Source organism: Mchenga conophoros, linkage group LG15 (assembly GCF_057382185.1).
Source record: "Mchenga conophoros isolate Kocher_MC1m ecotype Shallow Benthic linkage group LG15, M_conophoros_male_GT1.1, whole genome shotgun sequence".
NCBI classification, from domain to species: domain Eukaryota; kingdom Metazoa; phylum Chordata; class Actinopteri; order Cichliformes; family Cichlidae; genus Mchenga; species Mchenga conophoros.
Window position 1 is genome coordinate 2,501,249 of NC_140540.1, and position 15,724 is coordinate 2,516,972.

The window sequence follows — 15,724 nt, forward strand, 5'->3', positions numbered from 1 at the left end:
GTCGAGTAACTAACTCAAGTTGAGCCGTTTCATTTGTTAATCTGCTGGAACTAATCGTGACCTCTTACTGAATTTGTTCAGTGTTTCGCCCTGTTTAACGGGAGAAATGGCCATTACATAAGCAGATATACATTTTTCCTGCTATTGCTTTGCATCTCTCCGACTCTCTCACACATTTGTGTCTTTTCTTTAAATTGTTTGCTCTTTGCAGAATCAGAGGCGAAAGCATGAGCTCTGCTGGTTATTTTCCAGCACAAATGGCATATGAAACATAATATTGCTGTTTTGTATGTATGCCTTACGATCCCCTTTTCTCACCTTAAACCTTTATGTTCTTAAAAAAATTAAGGGGGGCAGGGGATATGTGGGGCTTACCTGAGACAGTATCAGAGAATGATTAGTCAGCCATTAGGAAAGACTTTGAGCTGTTTAAAATATACAAATACATTGATACAAGATTTGCAAGGCAAATAAGTATTTAAATATTCCAACCAACACAAAGACAATTAAAGGCATTTCTGATACAGCACTTTGTTCTTTTTTTTCTCTAATACGCGGGAACTTCAGGGGTTTTGTTGTTTTTTTGGGAGAGCGCATTAAATGGAAACTATCAAAGTGTGTCGACACCCAGCTGCATCAGCTCATATTGGTGCGTGTGTGTGCACGCGCTCACGGGGGCTGTTAATACCCAACCCCAGCCTTGAGCTGACAGGGCAAATGTCTCATTATAAAACACGGCACCCATCTGCCGGCACCCAAACGCGCTGCGCTTGATTTAAATGTTTTTCTTTTTTTACCCCCTTCAATTCTTCCATTTGCTGAATGAGCTGCAGTTGAAATGCGTGACTGATTTAATAAGGCGAGAGAGCTTGCGAGGAGGGGGCTGCAGAACAGCAGCAGCAGCTCGGTCCTCACTGGAGCCCGGTGAGTGGTTTGATGCCCGTGCTGCATGGGGCCACTTTCTGCTGAGCAGCGAGTTGCACATGGCTCCACATCAAGAGGAATTAAATCAACGCTGCCGCTCTCCGTGTGTCACACTGCAGCAAGGGCAGCTTAGCTGGATTTACTTAACTTGGAGGCTGATTTAAATAGGGGAGGGGGTTGTGCGCACAAACATAAACATGTACCAAAACCCACTCTGCATTCTCTAAACACTTAAAAAGTTGGGCATTAGTGCAGTGACATTATGCAGCTCCTGGAGGTGACGGCTGAGTGAAACATCACAATCAGGGCGTTTCATCCCAAACATTCTGAGAATCTCTAAATAGCCAGTGTGCTGTGCTGCGTACGGGGAACACACAAAACAAGACTTTGTGTATTAACAGGACTATTTATGACACTCGGGTCAACGGGAGAAGTCTCATAATTCATGTGAATATCTCAAAATGTTGTAGCCAACCAATGAAGACTACAGGAAGTGAAAAGGAAGCAGATGCTGCTGCAGCAAAGTGAAAGAAAAAGTGATGAGAACACGCAGTGATTAGATATTATATTTTGTCATTTATTGTTTTAACACGTAACGGTTAAAGGAGAGCGGGATAAGCCAGACATGACATGCACAAAATATATCAAACTCTCTGAGGAGGCGACTCAGCTGCTGCCTCCTCTCTTTCACACAGCGATAGATAGTGATGGGGTGGGGAGGATGAGAGAAAACAAAAATGTTTCAAGGTTAGAGGTAAAGCCCCTCTGGCGTGCCCTCCTGCTTCTTGTACAGAACGTTCTCCTTGGACTTTTTGAAGTCTTCGTTGGTGACTTTCATTCGGCGCTCTCGCAAAGCCATGAGGCCTGCTTCTGTGCAGATGGCCTGGAGGATGAAAGGAGGAAACACAGGGAGAGCAACAAGAGTCAAACTGGAGGAAAAACAAGCACGTTACACAGTCTAAAAATAACGTAGACTGGTTGTGATAACAGCTCTGATTTGTGCTGTTATTTAGATTCTTAAGTTTATCTTCCTGGATAAATGCTTCATTGAATAATCTCAGGCAAAACCTACGAACATCTAAATAGAACGTGAAAACTGCTTACTTGAAGGAATTCGATACAAATATGTGACAAAGCGGTACGAGCTATAATAAATAAACAGCCGGTTGTTTGTGGCTTGACTTGATGTCAAACTGACCATGAACAGTCATGTCAGTCAGAGTCAGACAGAGCCTTAATGTTTAATGTTTGTCTGAGGAAAGAAAGGACATCCCTAATATTCAAACTCATTGTTTGCTTCCCAAACATTTCCATTTAAATGTCATCCAAGAAATCTCCATGTGTCATTCTGCCACGCTCCACACGAGGGCAGCAAAGCTGTGTGAGTGATCCGAACACTTTGGGCCAGGTCTTTTTTTAACAGGGAGCTTAATAAAGTTAATTAAGTGTTGATGTGAAAATCATTTAGAAAATCAACCCCCGCTTGCTTTCCTTCAAGCAGCCTTTTCTGCTCATTTTATTCCCCGTTTTGCTGAGCCACAGTGTGAACTGGCTCGCCGCCAAGCCCTCACACAATCAATAGATGGCTGCAGCATCAGAGCGAGGCCGGAGCAAATGAAGAAAGCAGGACACAGCTCCTCTGCTAGGATGCAAAGAGGCTGGACATGCTTCGTATTTCACTCATGTTTTAAACAGTCCAGCAGAGATCCCTACGCCAATTCAGATTACAGGTTGAGCATCTTTATCGATTTCTATTTTTCACACAAATGCACAAAAAAATTTAATGGGGTGAAACATTTAAAAACCATCTAAATGCTTTGGCAGACAATTTGAGCTTGGTGTTAGCTAATGCTAAAGCAGTAAAGTGGTTAATAGACTGGTAGCTAAAACTGTCAGGTCTACAAGTACAGCCACAGTTTCAGCTTTTGGAAGTGAACAGCAAACTTTGTGGGGTAATTTCTTAACACTGAACAAGTCATTTCATGGTAGTTTTATTTGTTTACTAATTTTTAAAGTTTAAAAAAATAGTTTTAATGTGAAAAATTATTTTCCCTGTGAATTAAAAATGGATTTCCTGTTCGGCAGAGTCTGCATGGAAGGGAAAAAATGAGCAAACTGAAGTTTGCATTGAGCAGAAAATTCAATACAGTTCGAGTTCAGCCTCACAGCATTCACTTGGTCAAACCATCACAGCTGGAGGACTGGGAGGGAAAAACTTGTGCTGAGCTAGAATGTGTCAGTTTCTGTCTTCAGTTATTGTTTTTTGTGCTTCTTTGTACTCTGAAGAAAAAGGTGTGAGTGCCAAAGAGAGAGAAAAAAGCCTGTAGTCTTCTCTTACCTTGATGTCTGCTCCCGACAGGTCATCCTTTGCCAGGATGAGGTCATCGAGGGTGACATCATCTGCTACTGTCATACGGCTGGTGTGGATCTGGAAGATCCTTCTTTTGGTCTTCTCATCGGGAAGGGGAAACTCAATCTTACGGTCGATTCTCCCTGAGGAGTACGACAGAAAACAAAACATCACAAGCTGACTGTGACTCTGTTCTGCCACGAGTCTGTTAGTCTTCAGCAGATCAATGAGTCTCACTCAAAAACCGTCTTGTTAATCAAACTCAGGTGATCAATCATACATTAATAATGCAGGGAAGATATTTATGGAGCTACTTTTCTCATGACACTCCCAACACTGTTCGTAAGCAGGACTTGGAGCAGTGTTTGCTAAAGCTTAGACAGCACTGAGTCTTTTCTGGAAAAACACTGAGGAAGAACATTTTACTGCTCGTGGCTGATTAGAACAAAATATGAACAGTCACTTCCAAAAGCAGCGCTGCAGTGACTCAACAAAATGCAGCCATGTCCTGAATGTCAGTCTAGTTTACAGTACTGTGGATGTGAATAAAGATGGAAGGCCGGTGACAGTCACACTGGTACTGACCGGGTCTGATGAGAGCTGGATCGAGCGTTTCTATCCGGTTGGTGGCCATGATAACTTTAACGTCTCCCCGCGAGTCGAAGCCGTCCAGCTGGTTGAGCAGCTCCAGCATGGTCCTCTGGATCTCCCTCTCACCGCCGGAGTTAGAGTCGTACCTACACAACACAGGCAGTGAACACACCACGTGAAAATCAAAGGCATCCCCTACATTGTCTCCCGTCATGGGCTTGCTTATGGTCCTCCATCAAACAGGCTTCATTTGTGTGGCACCTTTTATTCAGCTTAAAGTGAAGGCTGAGAATTAATCAAGATAAAAACTGGAGAATGTGCTGGACAAAATGTAGACCTTCATCGAGGAGAAAAGGAGGAGGAGGTGCACTGACTGTCGAAATCATAGTGCAGCCTAGTAACCTGCAGTCTGAGGTTCATACAACAAAGTCTGTTTGTTGCAGTGATCTCACAGCGCTCAACAAGAGCAGCACATGCAGCAAGCAAAGAAAAAGAAAACAGTTACAATAGACACATGGGCAGAGGATGGGAACAGTGACACACACTGCTCAGAATTGTTTTATCCTTTAAAGTTTTTACAAACAAATCAGGGAACTGAGCAGCTTTTAATGTCAAGTAGTGCCATATTTTCCTAGCAGCACTACACTGTGCAGCCACCACTTTGTGCAAGCTGCCTGTGGCCACAGAAACACATTTCCTATTGCAAAGACTACACCCTGAACTATTACAACCTGCAGCAGGGTGAGAGGCGAAATGAAGTGTAAAACGTGTAAGAAAGGACTGTGCAGTGTAACTGATAAACTCAGCATCCTGTACTTGAGATGACGAAAACCCTGCAGCAGCACATCACCTTGCACTGTTAATGTGCTGTGAAAGTATATAAAAAAAAACGCCGCCATTTATCACACATACTAATCAACACCTTGGCGTCCCCTTCCAGCTCCTCAGCAGCACAGGTAAAGCATCACTGTGCCGATGCTTTCAGAGCTTCTTTTTACCTCTTTGTGCCGATGGCGTCAATCTCATCGATGAAGACAATTGAAGGGGCGTGCTCCTCTGCTACCCTGAAGAGTTCTCGCACCAGCTTGGGCCCATCTCCCAGATACTTCTGGATCAGCTCTGAGCCCACCACACGCAGGAAGGTGGCTGATGTCTGATTGGCTACAGCCTTGGCAAGTAGTGTCTTACCTGGTACATGCATAACAGAGGAAAGCGTAAAACATACCTGCCACACGTCTATATAACTCCCTAAAAGAGTATAGTTTAATCCAAGTGAAACCGAGTCCAGCGTAGGACTGGACTCTGTTTCACTTGAACCTTAATCTTTCATTTCAATGCAACATGAAGAACAGTTAGTCTGTGACCATGAGCCTGCATTCAATTGCGGACATTTCCAGTAAAAATGGCGTCACAAAGAGCTCATTACACAAATGTCATTTCCTGTGGCTGCTGACAGAAAGATCACCAGCTACAGTTTCTAAGAAGGCTTAACCCTTTACCCCTATGGAAGCCTCCTAAAAGTAATGCTTTAAGCTTTGTGCAGTTTGTGTCATATTTCAGGCCTGCTTACAGAACACAACGACTGGCTTTGCATCAGAAGTTAGTGAGGGTGATCTCTGCCGACGCAGCTACCCTTGAAAAATTTTTTTTTGTAAATTTTCTATTCTAATTGTCCTCAAAGTTTTTATTGATTTATACTGAGGCGTCAGAACCCATCATTACGGGTAGACGGGAGATCATCAGATGGAATCTTTATAGGGGAAAGAGTTACACAGCTTTCCATAACATAATCACAGCTAACTCGCTTGTATTACTCACTTAGCTTTATCGCTTTCCATGCATTATGTATTTAACATTACTGGAAATGTTTTATTAGACGTTAAAAGGATTTTATGAACTCTGAAGATAAAATATTAAACACTGAGCAGCTAAATTAGGAACTCAATCATCTGCACAGTTCACAGACACGATGGCCTTCACACAAAAATACCTTCACTGAAAGAAAGTCAACTTTCTGCAGTCGCCGTACTATTATTTTTCTGTTTAAGATATTTCTCAAAATCCCCTCAAGACAACCATTTTTAGAGTGAAATTGTGAAACTATGTTGCTATGTTTGTTTGGACGCCCTTGAAAATTACAGAATAAATAGCCAAACATATGAAGTGTACCAAAATACATAGCTTTGTGTAGGGCTGGGCTATATCATACCGTTCACGGGAATACCAGTATAATTTTGGGCAATGATAGAAAAATGAAATATCGCGATAGAATATGGGTAAAACGCGCATGCGCACACGTCGGAAAAAGCATGGCGGTGAAAGCAGATCGTTAAATGAAACATGAACCAGAACTGGTTTGTAAAAATGCTGCAGCTTCACTGGTGTGGAACTGGTTCAGCTTTCGTCCGTCAGATACACAACAAAGCACTATTTCTGGTAGCGCATGCTAGCAGGCCGTCGTTATTACCGTGTTTTTGGAAAATACGGCACACTTAAAATCAATCCTTTGATTTTTCTGAAAATCGACAGAGCCCCTTATAATCCCGTGCGCCTTATGTATGAACTCTGGTTGTGTTTACTGACCTCGAAACGATTTTATGTGCACGGCGCTCGAAAATCTGTTAAAGGTTTCAGTACGACTTTGCTAAGCTACGAAGCCGCACCGCTTGATGGATTGTCGGAGCGTTACGGCTATTGTAGGCGGAGCCTCGCGGAGTGATACGTACTGTGCTTCAACATAATATTACTGTATTGTGTGTGTATAACCTCTTTTTAAGTTTTGTGGATGTTATACATGGTTATGCTGAGGATATGTCGGCCAGTTTCCACTGGAAATGTTTTTTGGTTAAACTGTCAGCGAGGAATTTGCACTGTTACATTTTTATATAACTTAAATGCACATAAAAAACAGCTGCTTGTTTAAGTGCAAATACATTGATGGGGTTTTTTTTTTTGCACTAATAAAGTTGCGGAGTTGTAAAGTATTTTGTCTAGTGTCAATTATATCGTCAATTATATCGTTATCGCAAATTTTCAAATGTATATCGTGATAAATATTTTTGGTCACATCGCCCTGCTCTAGCTTTGTGTTTTTCAACATCTCTGGTTCAATTCTAGCAGGAGAGACAAAGCCCCACTGGGGAGGTGTCAGGAGGAGCATCTGGCGTATAACTCTCCCAGATCAAATATGCAGAGCTGTCTGCTGTGGCGACCCCTCGTGGCAGGAAAGCAGCCCAAAGCATCTTTCTACGTGAAACGGCAATGACATGCAGCGCCTCATAAAAAACACCAGCGAGCTCCAGACACGACAGTGAAATTTACAGCTAAGTCAAAGCACAATGCATGTCCCAGTCATTGTGCTGGGACATGCTGCTGACATCGTCTTCAGTCAAGAACAGATTTTATGTAAACTCATAAAATGAGATATTCAAACAGTGTCGTGTGATTTCTGAGCAGACATTAAGCGATTAAAATATTATAAACACTTGTGGTGGAGTTCACTGTACAACCAATCACCACCACAACAACAACAGTAAACAGGACTATCACTTCTTTTTAAAGGCAGAAACTGATCTTTGGACACTTTATTAAAAAGAACTGATGGCAGAGTTTTTCTTTCTTTCACACTGAATATCATATTATAGTGCCTTATAGTGGAGTTTGAAAATTACAGAAAAGTATTAATATTTAAAGGTTAGATCTGAAAAGGATCTTAAAACTTCTAAGAAGTAGGATGAATGGAGAGATGACACAAAACCACTAAAATGATTTCATAGGTTATTATTTCCCTACAGCATGACTAATATCAGTGTGGACACTAATGTTTGTTGGCAGGAGAAAAAAATTTTAAGAGCCTAAACCCACAGTTCAGAGACTTACCTGTGCCAGGTGGTCCATATAAGATGACTCCTTTGGGAGGCTTAATGCCCATCTCTTCATAATACTCTGGATGTGTAAGAGGCAGCTCCACTGACTCCTGTTAGAAATTTGTTTAAAAATGCAGTTAATCTCTAAAAAGAAGCACTTCACTATAAGACGTCAGTTTGGCTTCTGGCTTCTTGTCATAGTGTACCTTAATCTCCTGGATCTGATTGTCCAGTCCTCCGATGTCAGCATAGGTTTCTTGTGGGGCTTTTTCCACCTTCATCACCGTCACCAAGGGGTCAGTGTCATCCATCAGTACCCCAATCACAGCATGAACCTACAATAATATACAAACACAAGACAACTAGTGTGAATTTTTGAGGTCAGCTAAATTCAGTTTTGGGGAATTGATTAATACTCACTGACCCAAGGTCAATGAGTATTAAGTTAGGTGGTGGAGTTGGGTCAAAAACACTGCTGGGAAGTTCATTAACACTTTTTTTTTTTGGTCTTCACTGGTCCTCTAAACAGGAGGACAAAGGAGGGGGGAACAACTAAGCTGTAGTGCCTCTTCACCTCACTGTGCAATACCTTTTGTGCAATACTTTTGTAAATAGTCAACGGTGCAATAGACTCAATACTTGAAATGTGCAATTCACTTGTATTTTTATTCCTATTTATTCTATTTATCCCCTTCGTATATTTTATTTATATTGTCTCTGTATTTATATATATATATATATATATATATATATATATATATATGTATGTATGTATGTGTGTGTGTGTGTGTGTGTGTGTGTGTGTGTATATATATATATATAATATTCTGTAACTCTGTAACTTCTGTCGGTGCTGTGCTTTTTTGGAAATCGAATTTCCCAGAGGAACCCACCCGAGGGATTAATAAAGTTCTATCTAGGGCTGCTCAATTAATCGAATTTTAATCACGATTACGATCTGGGCTTTCAACGATCATTAAAAATGACTGAGCCGATTATTAGCCCCTCCCTCATTTATCCGCGACACCTTAAAGGCCGGTCCGTGAAAATATTGTCGGGCATAAACCGTCCGTGGCGCAAAAAAGGGTGGAGACCGCTGATTAAGAGGACCCGAGGGAAGCTCGGAAAGCTAAGCAGAAGTTATTTGGAGAGTGACTGCCGTTGGTTGAAAAGAGAGTTTAAAAAAAAACTTCAGTGGTGTTGCACACTATTTTATATTATTTTTTTTAAGTCATTGTTAACCCTTTAAAGCCGGTCAGAGCAGCACGCTTCGTTTTGCGTAACTATTTTTAAATCCCTGTAGAATCTGAACCGTGTAAGCTAGCGCAATAATTTGTTTTGCATATGAAACCGGAGGAGTTGTACTTACATCTGATGCCATCAGCTTGTCCTCGGTCACGGTTTCGTTCCACATATAGCTTTGCAAAAATTGCATAAAAAGCGCTTGCAGGAACAAAAACATAATATTCCAGAAACACGCTTTGCCGATCCGATCAGCTGTTCGTAACACTTCCCACAGTGAAATGATGCACATGCTGTTTTCTTTGCAAATTTGCATCATAGGATTGTTTTGTTTTTCCTGCAGTGTATAAAAATTGCTGTATCTCCAAAATAAAACTATGAAGACACTCAAAATAAATTTCCTGTGGTGGGAAACTATTTTTTTGCAACTTTATTGTATTTAAAGTTTTGAGGGATAAACCTCTTAAATTTCTCCAAGTAGAAATATATGTAAACAAAACAAAAGCGATTTTCAATTTTTTTTGTAGTTTATTGCACTTTTTTGCAATTTATGTAATTACTATGGACTTAATGCATACATATTATTAAAATATGGGCTATAACAGTTGTATTGATGTATAGCAACTTGAAATGCTCCCACAAATGGCACTACAGCATGTAAAAAAAATAATAATATAAGCTCTGGTGGACTTGGTTCTATGGTAGGTCTTAAAGGGTTAAATAAATATCGTCAAATAATCGTGATCTCAATTTCAGTGAAAATAATCGTGATTATCATTTTTGCCATAATCGAGCAGCCCTAGTTCTATCTAATCTAATCTAATCTAATCTAATCCAAATAAGAAAATATTAATATTACCTTGTGGTTGAGCAGGACAGAGCAGCCTGGCTCCAGAAGATCCTTATCCACAAAGGACAGGATACTAACGTAGTGCTCTGATCCCACTGAGGTGGACACAATGGCATGGTTGTCATCTATGATTTCTTCCAGAGTGCCTACAGACATGGGGGTCCCCCGCAGGTCATCTACCTTTGACCTTTCCTCCTGTAAACACAAACAGCACTGGAATAACTTCATTTGATCCAGACATGGAGCACAAAATGAAGTCAGGTACAAATACTGTCAAGATGATCCCACGCTGCTTTAATTATGCTGAGGTATCTGGGTTACAAAAACAAGCCAGACCTCAGCATAATTAAAGCTCCACTGTGTGTTTTTAACCCAGATATGCTTTTACTGCACAGCAATGTGTTTGGGATCATTGTCATTTTGAAAAAGGAAGTCATTGGAAGTCAGATGCTATTCAGGTGGTACTGCATGATGAATTTGAATTCTGAGGTCATAATTAATTAAATTAGTTAAATTAATAATTAATTTTGACAAGATCCCCAACACTACTGTTTTGTTTTTGGTAACTTCATTTCACCCAGACCTGCAACACAGAAAGAAGTGTGGTATTTGAGGTGCAAATGCTGACCTCCTGTTTCTCTTCCAGGGGCTTCATCTGCTCCTGGTTCCTGATAAACTCTTCCTCCATAAGCAGGTAGTCTTTGATCCGTTCCTGCTTCAGCAGCTTCAGGCGGCACTGAGTGTGAGGTGTAACTGAAAGCAAACAAGCAGAACGTCAAAAAGATGCACAGCATATAACCCAGTTGATACAACCACAAATATTATGTCACACAAAGGAAAAGATTTCAACTTTAGAAACTGCCAATTATCCATGATATCTTGAGTAAAAACAAAGTGTCCAGGGATGCATCCAATGAATTCACACAGAATATCGAATAAAAGCATGGAATAAAATGTCATTATGAATGTCAATTTTCTGATCTACAGGAAAACAAGCTGGCAGCAGAGATTTTTGTTCCCAGTGCAAAGCTTTTCACTCCTTTACCCAATGGTAGTTTGCTTGCAGCATCTGGTCCCTTGGTCTTCTTCTTTTTCTTGCCAACTCTGGTGGGTATTGGAGGCTCATACTTCTTTTTCTTATCCTTCATTTAGCAGAAAAAGAACAAATTAACAGTGGGAAACATTATATACAGTTTCAAAGCTCAAACTACTTATGTAACAACATAAACACATCCTATCAGCCTATTATGTAGGACCTTTGAATACATACCAATACATACAATCCATTTCCTCAAACCATGACGCCAGCAAAATGCAACCCACTATGTAAGGAAGCCACCAGATCCCCTCACTTTAGAGGTAAGAATTCAGTTTCATGTCTTTCATTTGGCACTCGTCTGTTGTACAGTCATGGAGAAAAATGCACATATTTTTTCTGTTCTTTCAAGATTATCCCACAGAGTTTAAATAATATTTTAAGTCCAGGCTCTGTGGAGGCCAATCCTTGACTGATGGTGTTCCATTGCGTAATATTCTATCCACAAATGCTTTTACTGTGTTGGTTGTGTTGGGTTCATTACCATGCCACATTAAAAAAACAAGTCTGGCTCATTAGAAGTAAAATGTGGCATGAAAACCTTTGCACAGTATTGGAAATAAAAAATAGTGACAAGAAGGTACGAGGTACTTGTTCAGACGTCACTGTAAAGATAAACCTTTGCTACCAAAACAATCAGCTGGCATTCTCACCTTGTCATCCTTCTTGCCTCCTCCTGGACCGTGGCCTCCACTCTGGCTTTGTCCCTAGAAGAAAAACACACTTGTGTTAACACAGTAGAAATTAAAGAACGAGTTCACTTTGTCTCTTACAGACGATTATATCTGTAAGCCAAAATCACCAGTTAGCTCAGCGATATATTTAGCGCCTCACAGGCAACTGGAAAGTGCTAGCCCTTTATTTTACACCACGGGAAAAACAAACTTTAACAGAGAACCCGTTGTGCTTTTTAAAACATTACTAACATTAGAAAAATAGATGAAATCATCGATCGAAAATATGAATGGCTTAGATGGCTGAGAGCTTCGACAACGGCACCCGAGGAAAAAAGCAAATGTCGCTAGCCTTTCCTTTCGCTAGCAGACTGATGTTTATGTTTAATTCCATTTTTACTCCACATGTTATACATAAAATAGTCTGAAAGAACGTGGCAGCGCGTATACTGGAGTTTAAAATTAGAAGAATAAAGTTTAAGTAGCAAATAATAGGTTTCAATATTTTAATTTTAAGAGCCGTAGAGAAAATTGCTTGCTCACTTACCATTGTTGCTCGTCGCTATCGAGTGACGTCACAGTACGGCAACACTCCAGGACAAAAATGTGTCAGCCGGAAGAGTTTCACTGCGTGGAGAAGTGAGTTGGCAAAAACCTCTGTTTTATTTAACGTTCTGTGTAAGGTTATCGACCAAAGCCGTGAACGAATTCTACGTGATATTAAACATTATTATGTAGTTACTGTGGAATAAAACAAAAAACAACTGGTCCTTCTTTTATTGATTAGCATGGAAATACTTAAAGTGAATACTTAGCAGTTGATAAGTAGAGAAAGTAAGTCACCAATTTAGTACATTTTAATAAGGACACAGATATTTTTTGTTCACAATTCATTTTAGGGATAGAGATGTTTGCAGACTCCAGTCCAAATTTTGAACATCTTTGCCAAACACATCATCTAATTTAAGTGGTATTACATACAGTGGATCTGGTAAGAATTCACAGTGCTTCACTTCTTCCACATTTTGTTCAAAACCACTTTAAAAAAACAAGTCCCACGTGTCATTTGCTCAATACTTTGTTGAAGAATTTTTTGCAGCAATTACAGTCCATTTTTGAGTATGACGCTAAAAGTTTTGGGGCAGTTTCTTCCATTTTTCTTTGCAGAACAAGTCAAGCTCCATCAGGCTGGATGGGAGCTGTGCAGCCCTTTTCAGATCTCTCCAGAGATCTTGAATCAGTTTTAAGTCTGGGATTTTGCTGGACCACTCAAGAACATTCACAGAGTGGTAGCAAAGTCACTGCTTTGTTATCTTGGCTGTGTGCTTTGGGTCATTGCCCTTTAGAAGATGAACCTTTGCTCCATCTGAGTTCCAGAGTGCTCTGGAGTAAGTTATGATCAAGGACATCTCCGTACATTGATGCATTCATCTTTTTCTCAACCCTGACTCGTCTCCCAGTTCCTGCTGCACAAAAACATCCCCACAGCATGATACATGCCACCACCATGCTTTACTGTAGGGATGGTACTGGCCAGGTGATGAGTGGTGCCTGGTTTCTTCCAGACATGAGGCCTGGCATTCAGGCCAACGATGCCAATCTTTGTTTCATCAGAGCAGAGATTTTGTTTCTAATGGTCTGAGAGTCCTTCAGGTGACTTTTGGCAAACTCCATGCAATTTTGACTGTCATGGCTGTGAATACTGTACATGTTATATTTTTGTATTTTATTTTTAATTTTTATTTGTGTATTTTGTGTAGAGTATTGAGGTGAAAAATTAATTTAATTCATTTTGAAATAATGCTGTAACATGACAAATGTGGAAGAAGTGAAGTATGTGGAATTGTAAATATAGTGCTTTTCTACTCTACCTGACTACTCAAAATGTTTTGCACCACTTGACTCACCAGTTCACACAAGCAGTTCTTCTCTATGTAAGTGCTTTTTATCTAACATTCAAACACACTCACACCCCATCAGAGAGCAAAGTGGGGTTAGTACCTTGCCTGAAGTAGCCAGGGATTGAACCACCAACCTTCTGATTTAGTAGCTGACCTGCTGGACCTCCTGACAACACTTACCACCAGAAAGTGTTATGAATACCTCCAAGTGTATTATAATTATAGGGAAACGAATTGTGGTTTTTACAAACATACTTTCTTTATGGTAATCTTTCTAGCATAAACATGTTCAGTTTTATTGTTTTTGTTGTTGTGCAAGGTATTTTGTTCACATTAATTTCTAAAAGCAATAATCAGTAAGGCAAATAAGTCTCTAAAGCATGGAGGGTCAAGGCTCACTGATGCACATAGAGAATGAAAGCTGGCTTGTGTGGTCCGATCCAACACTTGAGCTACTGTAGTTTAAATTGTTCACAAAGTTAACACTAGTTCTGATACCAAAACTGTGCTAGAATACACCGAGCAGCGCAGTTTCTTGTGTGTGTGGCTGCAGAGCCTGAGACCAGTCAGAGTGCCCATCCTGACTCCAGTCCACTGCTGAAAGCACCAACAATGGCTACCTGATCATCAGAGTGGACCATGGAGCAATGGAAGTAATTAGTCTGCTCTGAGGAATCACGGTTTGTTGTACATCATGTGTTTGTTTGTTCTCCAGGTGCATGTGCATACCTGGAGAACACCTGGCACAAGGATGAACTATGGGAAGAAAACCAGCAGGTGTGATGCTTTTGGAAATGTTCTGCTGTGAAACCTTGGGTCTTACTTTGACGTGTACCACCTACCAAAACATTGTTGCTGACCATGTACACCCTTTCATGGAAACAGTATTCCCTCGTGGCTGAGGTCTCTTTCAGCAGCAGAAATCGCACTTCTACAAAGCAAAAGTGGTTCAGGAATGGTTTGAGGAGCACAACAACGAGTTTGAGGTGTTGATTTGGCCTCCAAATTCCCCAGACCTCAATGCAATCAAGCATCTGTGGGATGTGCCTGAAAAACAAGTCCCATCCATGGAGGCCCCACATCACCACTCATTATGCTGATTATGCTCTGGACTATACCAGAGCACAATCAGCGGTCTAATGGAGTCCATGGGACAAACTCAGTATGAGGCAGGTGGTTATCATATTATACCTGATCTGTGTATATGTATATGTAACTCCATATGACTCTTTGACCATTAGTTGACTTTAAACAGCAGCACAAACCTCTAATTATTAAACATCTTACTGTTAAATCTGTAATTATTAGCATTACTTTGACTTTCTGCTGGTTACTGACTGCACTCTGCTGTAATATATTCATTTAATGAAGTGTCACTTTTGTTTATTAAATTAACTTTAATGAACATCACATGTCGTGTGCTTCCAAGGTTTAACCGCACATTACTGCGTAGAGTGGCTGATTATTAATCTTGTGAGCCACGTAAATAGACAAGAGAGTGAGTAGAGTCCCGTGTTTGCAGAAAGACAAAAAGTCAATTTATTGGTTGATGTACAAAGAACACAAACAGAAAGTAGACTTTGATGTATGTACGGCATTAAGAGAAGCATTAACGTCCTTGCAGTCAACTGGAGGGAGCTGCAGAGATTTTGCTCTTTCTAAGGTGCTGCTTGTGAACATCCAGCGTTCACTCTGCATATGTTTAGGTAGCACCAGCTGAATCTCACAGCCTCGGTGTTCACAGACACTATTTAATTGGCTGATTTGCTGTTTACTCTCCCCTGACACACTCAGGCACATGACGTATGAAGAGTTATGTGCACACTGACGATGCATATGCTTTAAAAAGTTTATTAAAAAGTTTAAGGTAATTAGCTGTACTGTTTTGCTAATCCCTGTAGTCAAACATGTGCAAAGTCACCGCGTGGCAGCTGCTGTCCTTTACAGTACCTGTATAACGCTGAGGCTTTATTGACTTTCTTTAGTATCATTTGCATTTTCTGTAGTCTGATAACTACAGCCACTTTCAGTTATTCCCACATGATGGTTTTTTTTACCCTGGTACACAACGTTTTATCACCTGTTGCAAGCATAATAATAAAATAGCCACCTATTAGGTTTATTCTCAGTGAAGCATGAAAGGTGGAGCACACTGAGGCCACCCGTGCAGCAGTGTGGAATCAACTATATTGTCACATCCCACGTGGCTCCTCCATTAGAGTGCGTATCA

At 40.6% G+C, this 15,724-nt stretch overlaps 1 protein-coding gene across 1 annotated transcript; it reads right to left on the reverse strand.

Annotated features, from left to right (window-relative positions):
* Window positions 1-1,480: 1,480 nt before the first annotated feature.
* Window positions 1,481-12,223, reverse strand: LOC146557483 (26S proteasome regulatory subunit 4). The gene is made up of 11 exons (XM_085246279.1): window positions 12,141-12,223; window positions 11,573-11,626; window positions 10,869-10,965; window positions 10,452-10,576; window positions 9,833-10,018; window positions 7,938-8,066; window positions 7,745-7,841; window positions 4,864-5,053; window positions 3,860-4,011; window positions 3,263-3,417; window positions 1,481-1,807 (listed from the first exon to the last, which is right to left on the reverse strand). The coding sequence occupies exons 1-11, from the start codon at window positions 12,141-12,143 to the stop codon at window positions 1,673-1,675; spliced, it is 1,323 nt and encodes a 440-aa protein (XP_085102405.1). The 5' UTR covers window positions 12,144-12,223; the 3' UTR covers window positions 1,481-1,672.
* Between the last annotated feature and the right edge of the window lie 3,501 nt (window positions 12,224-15,724).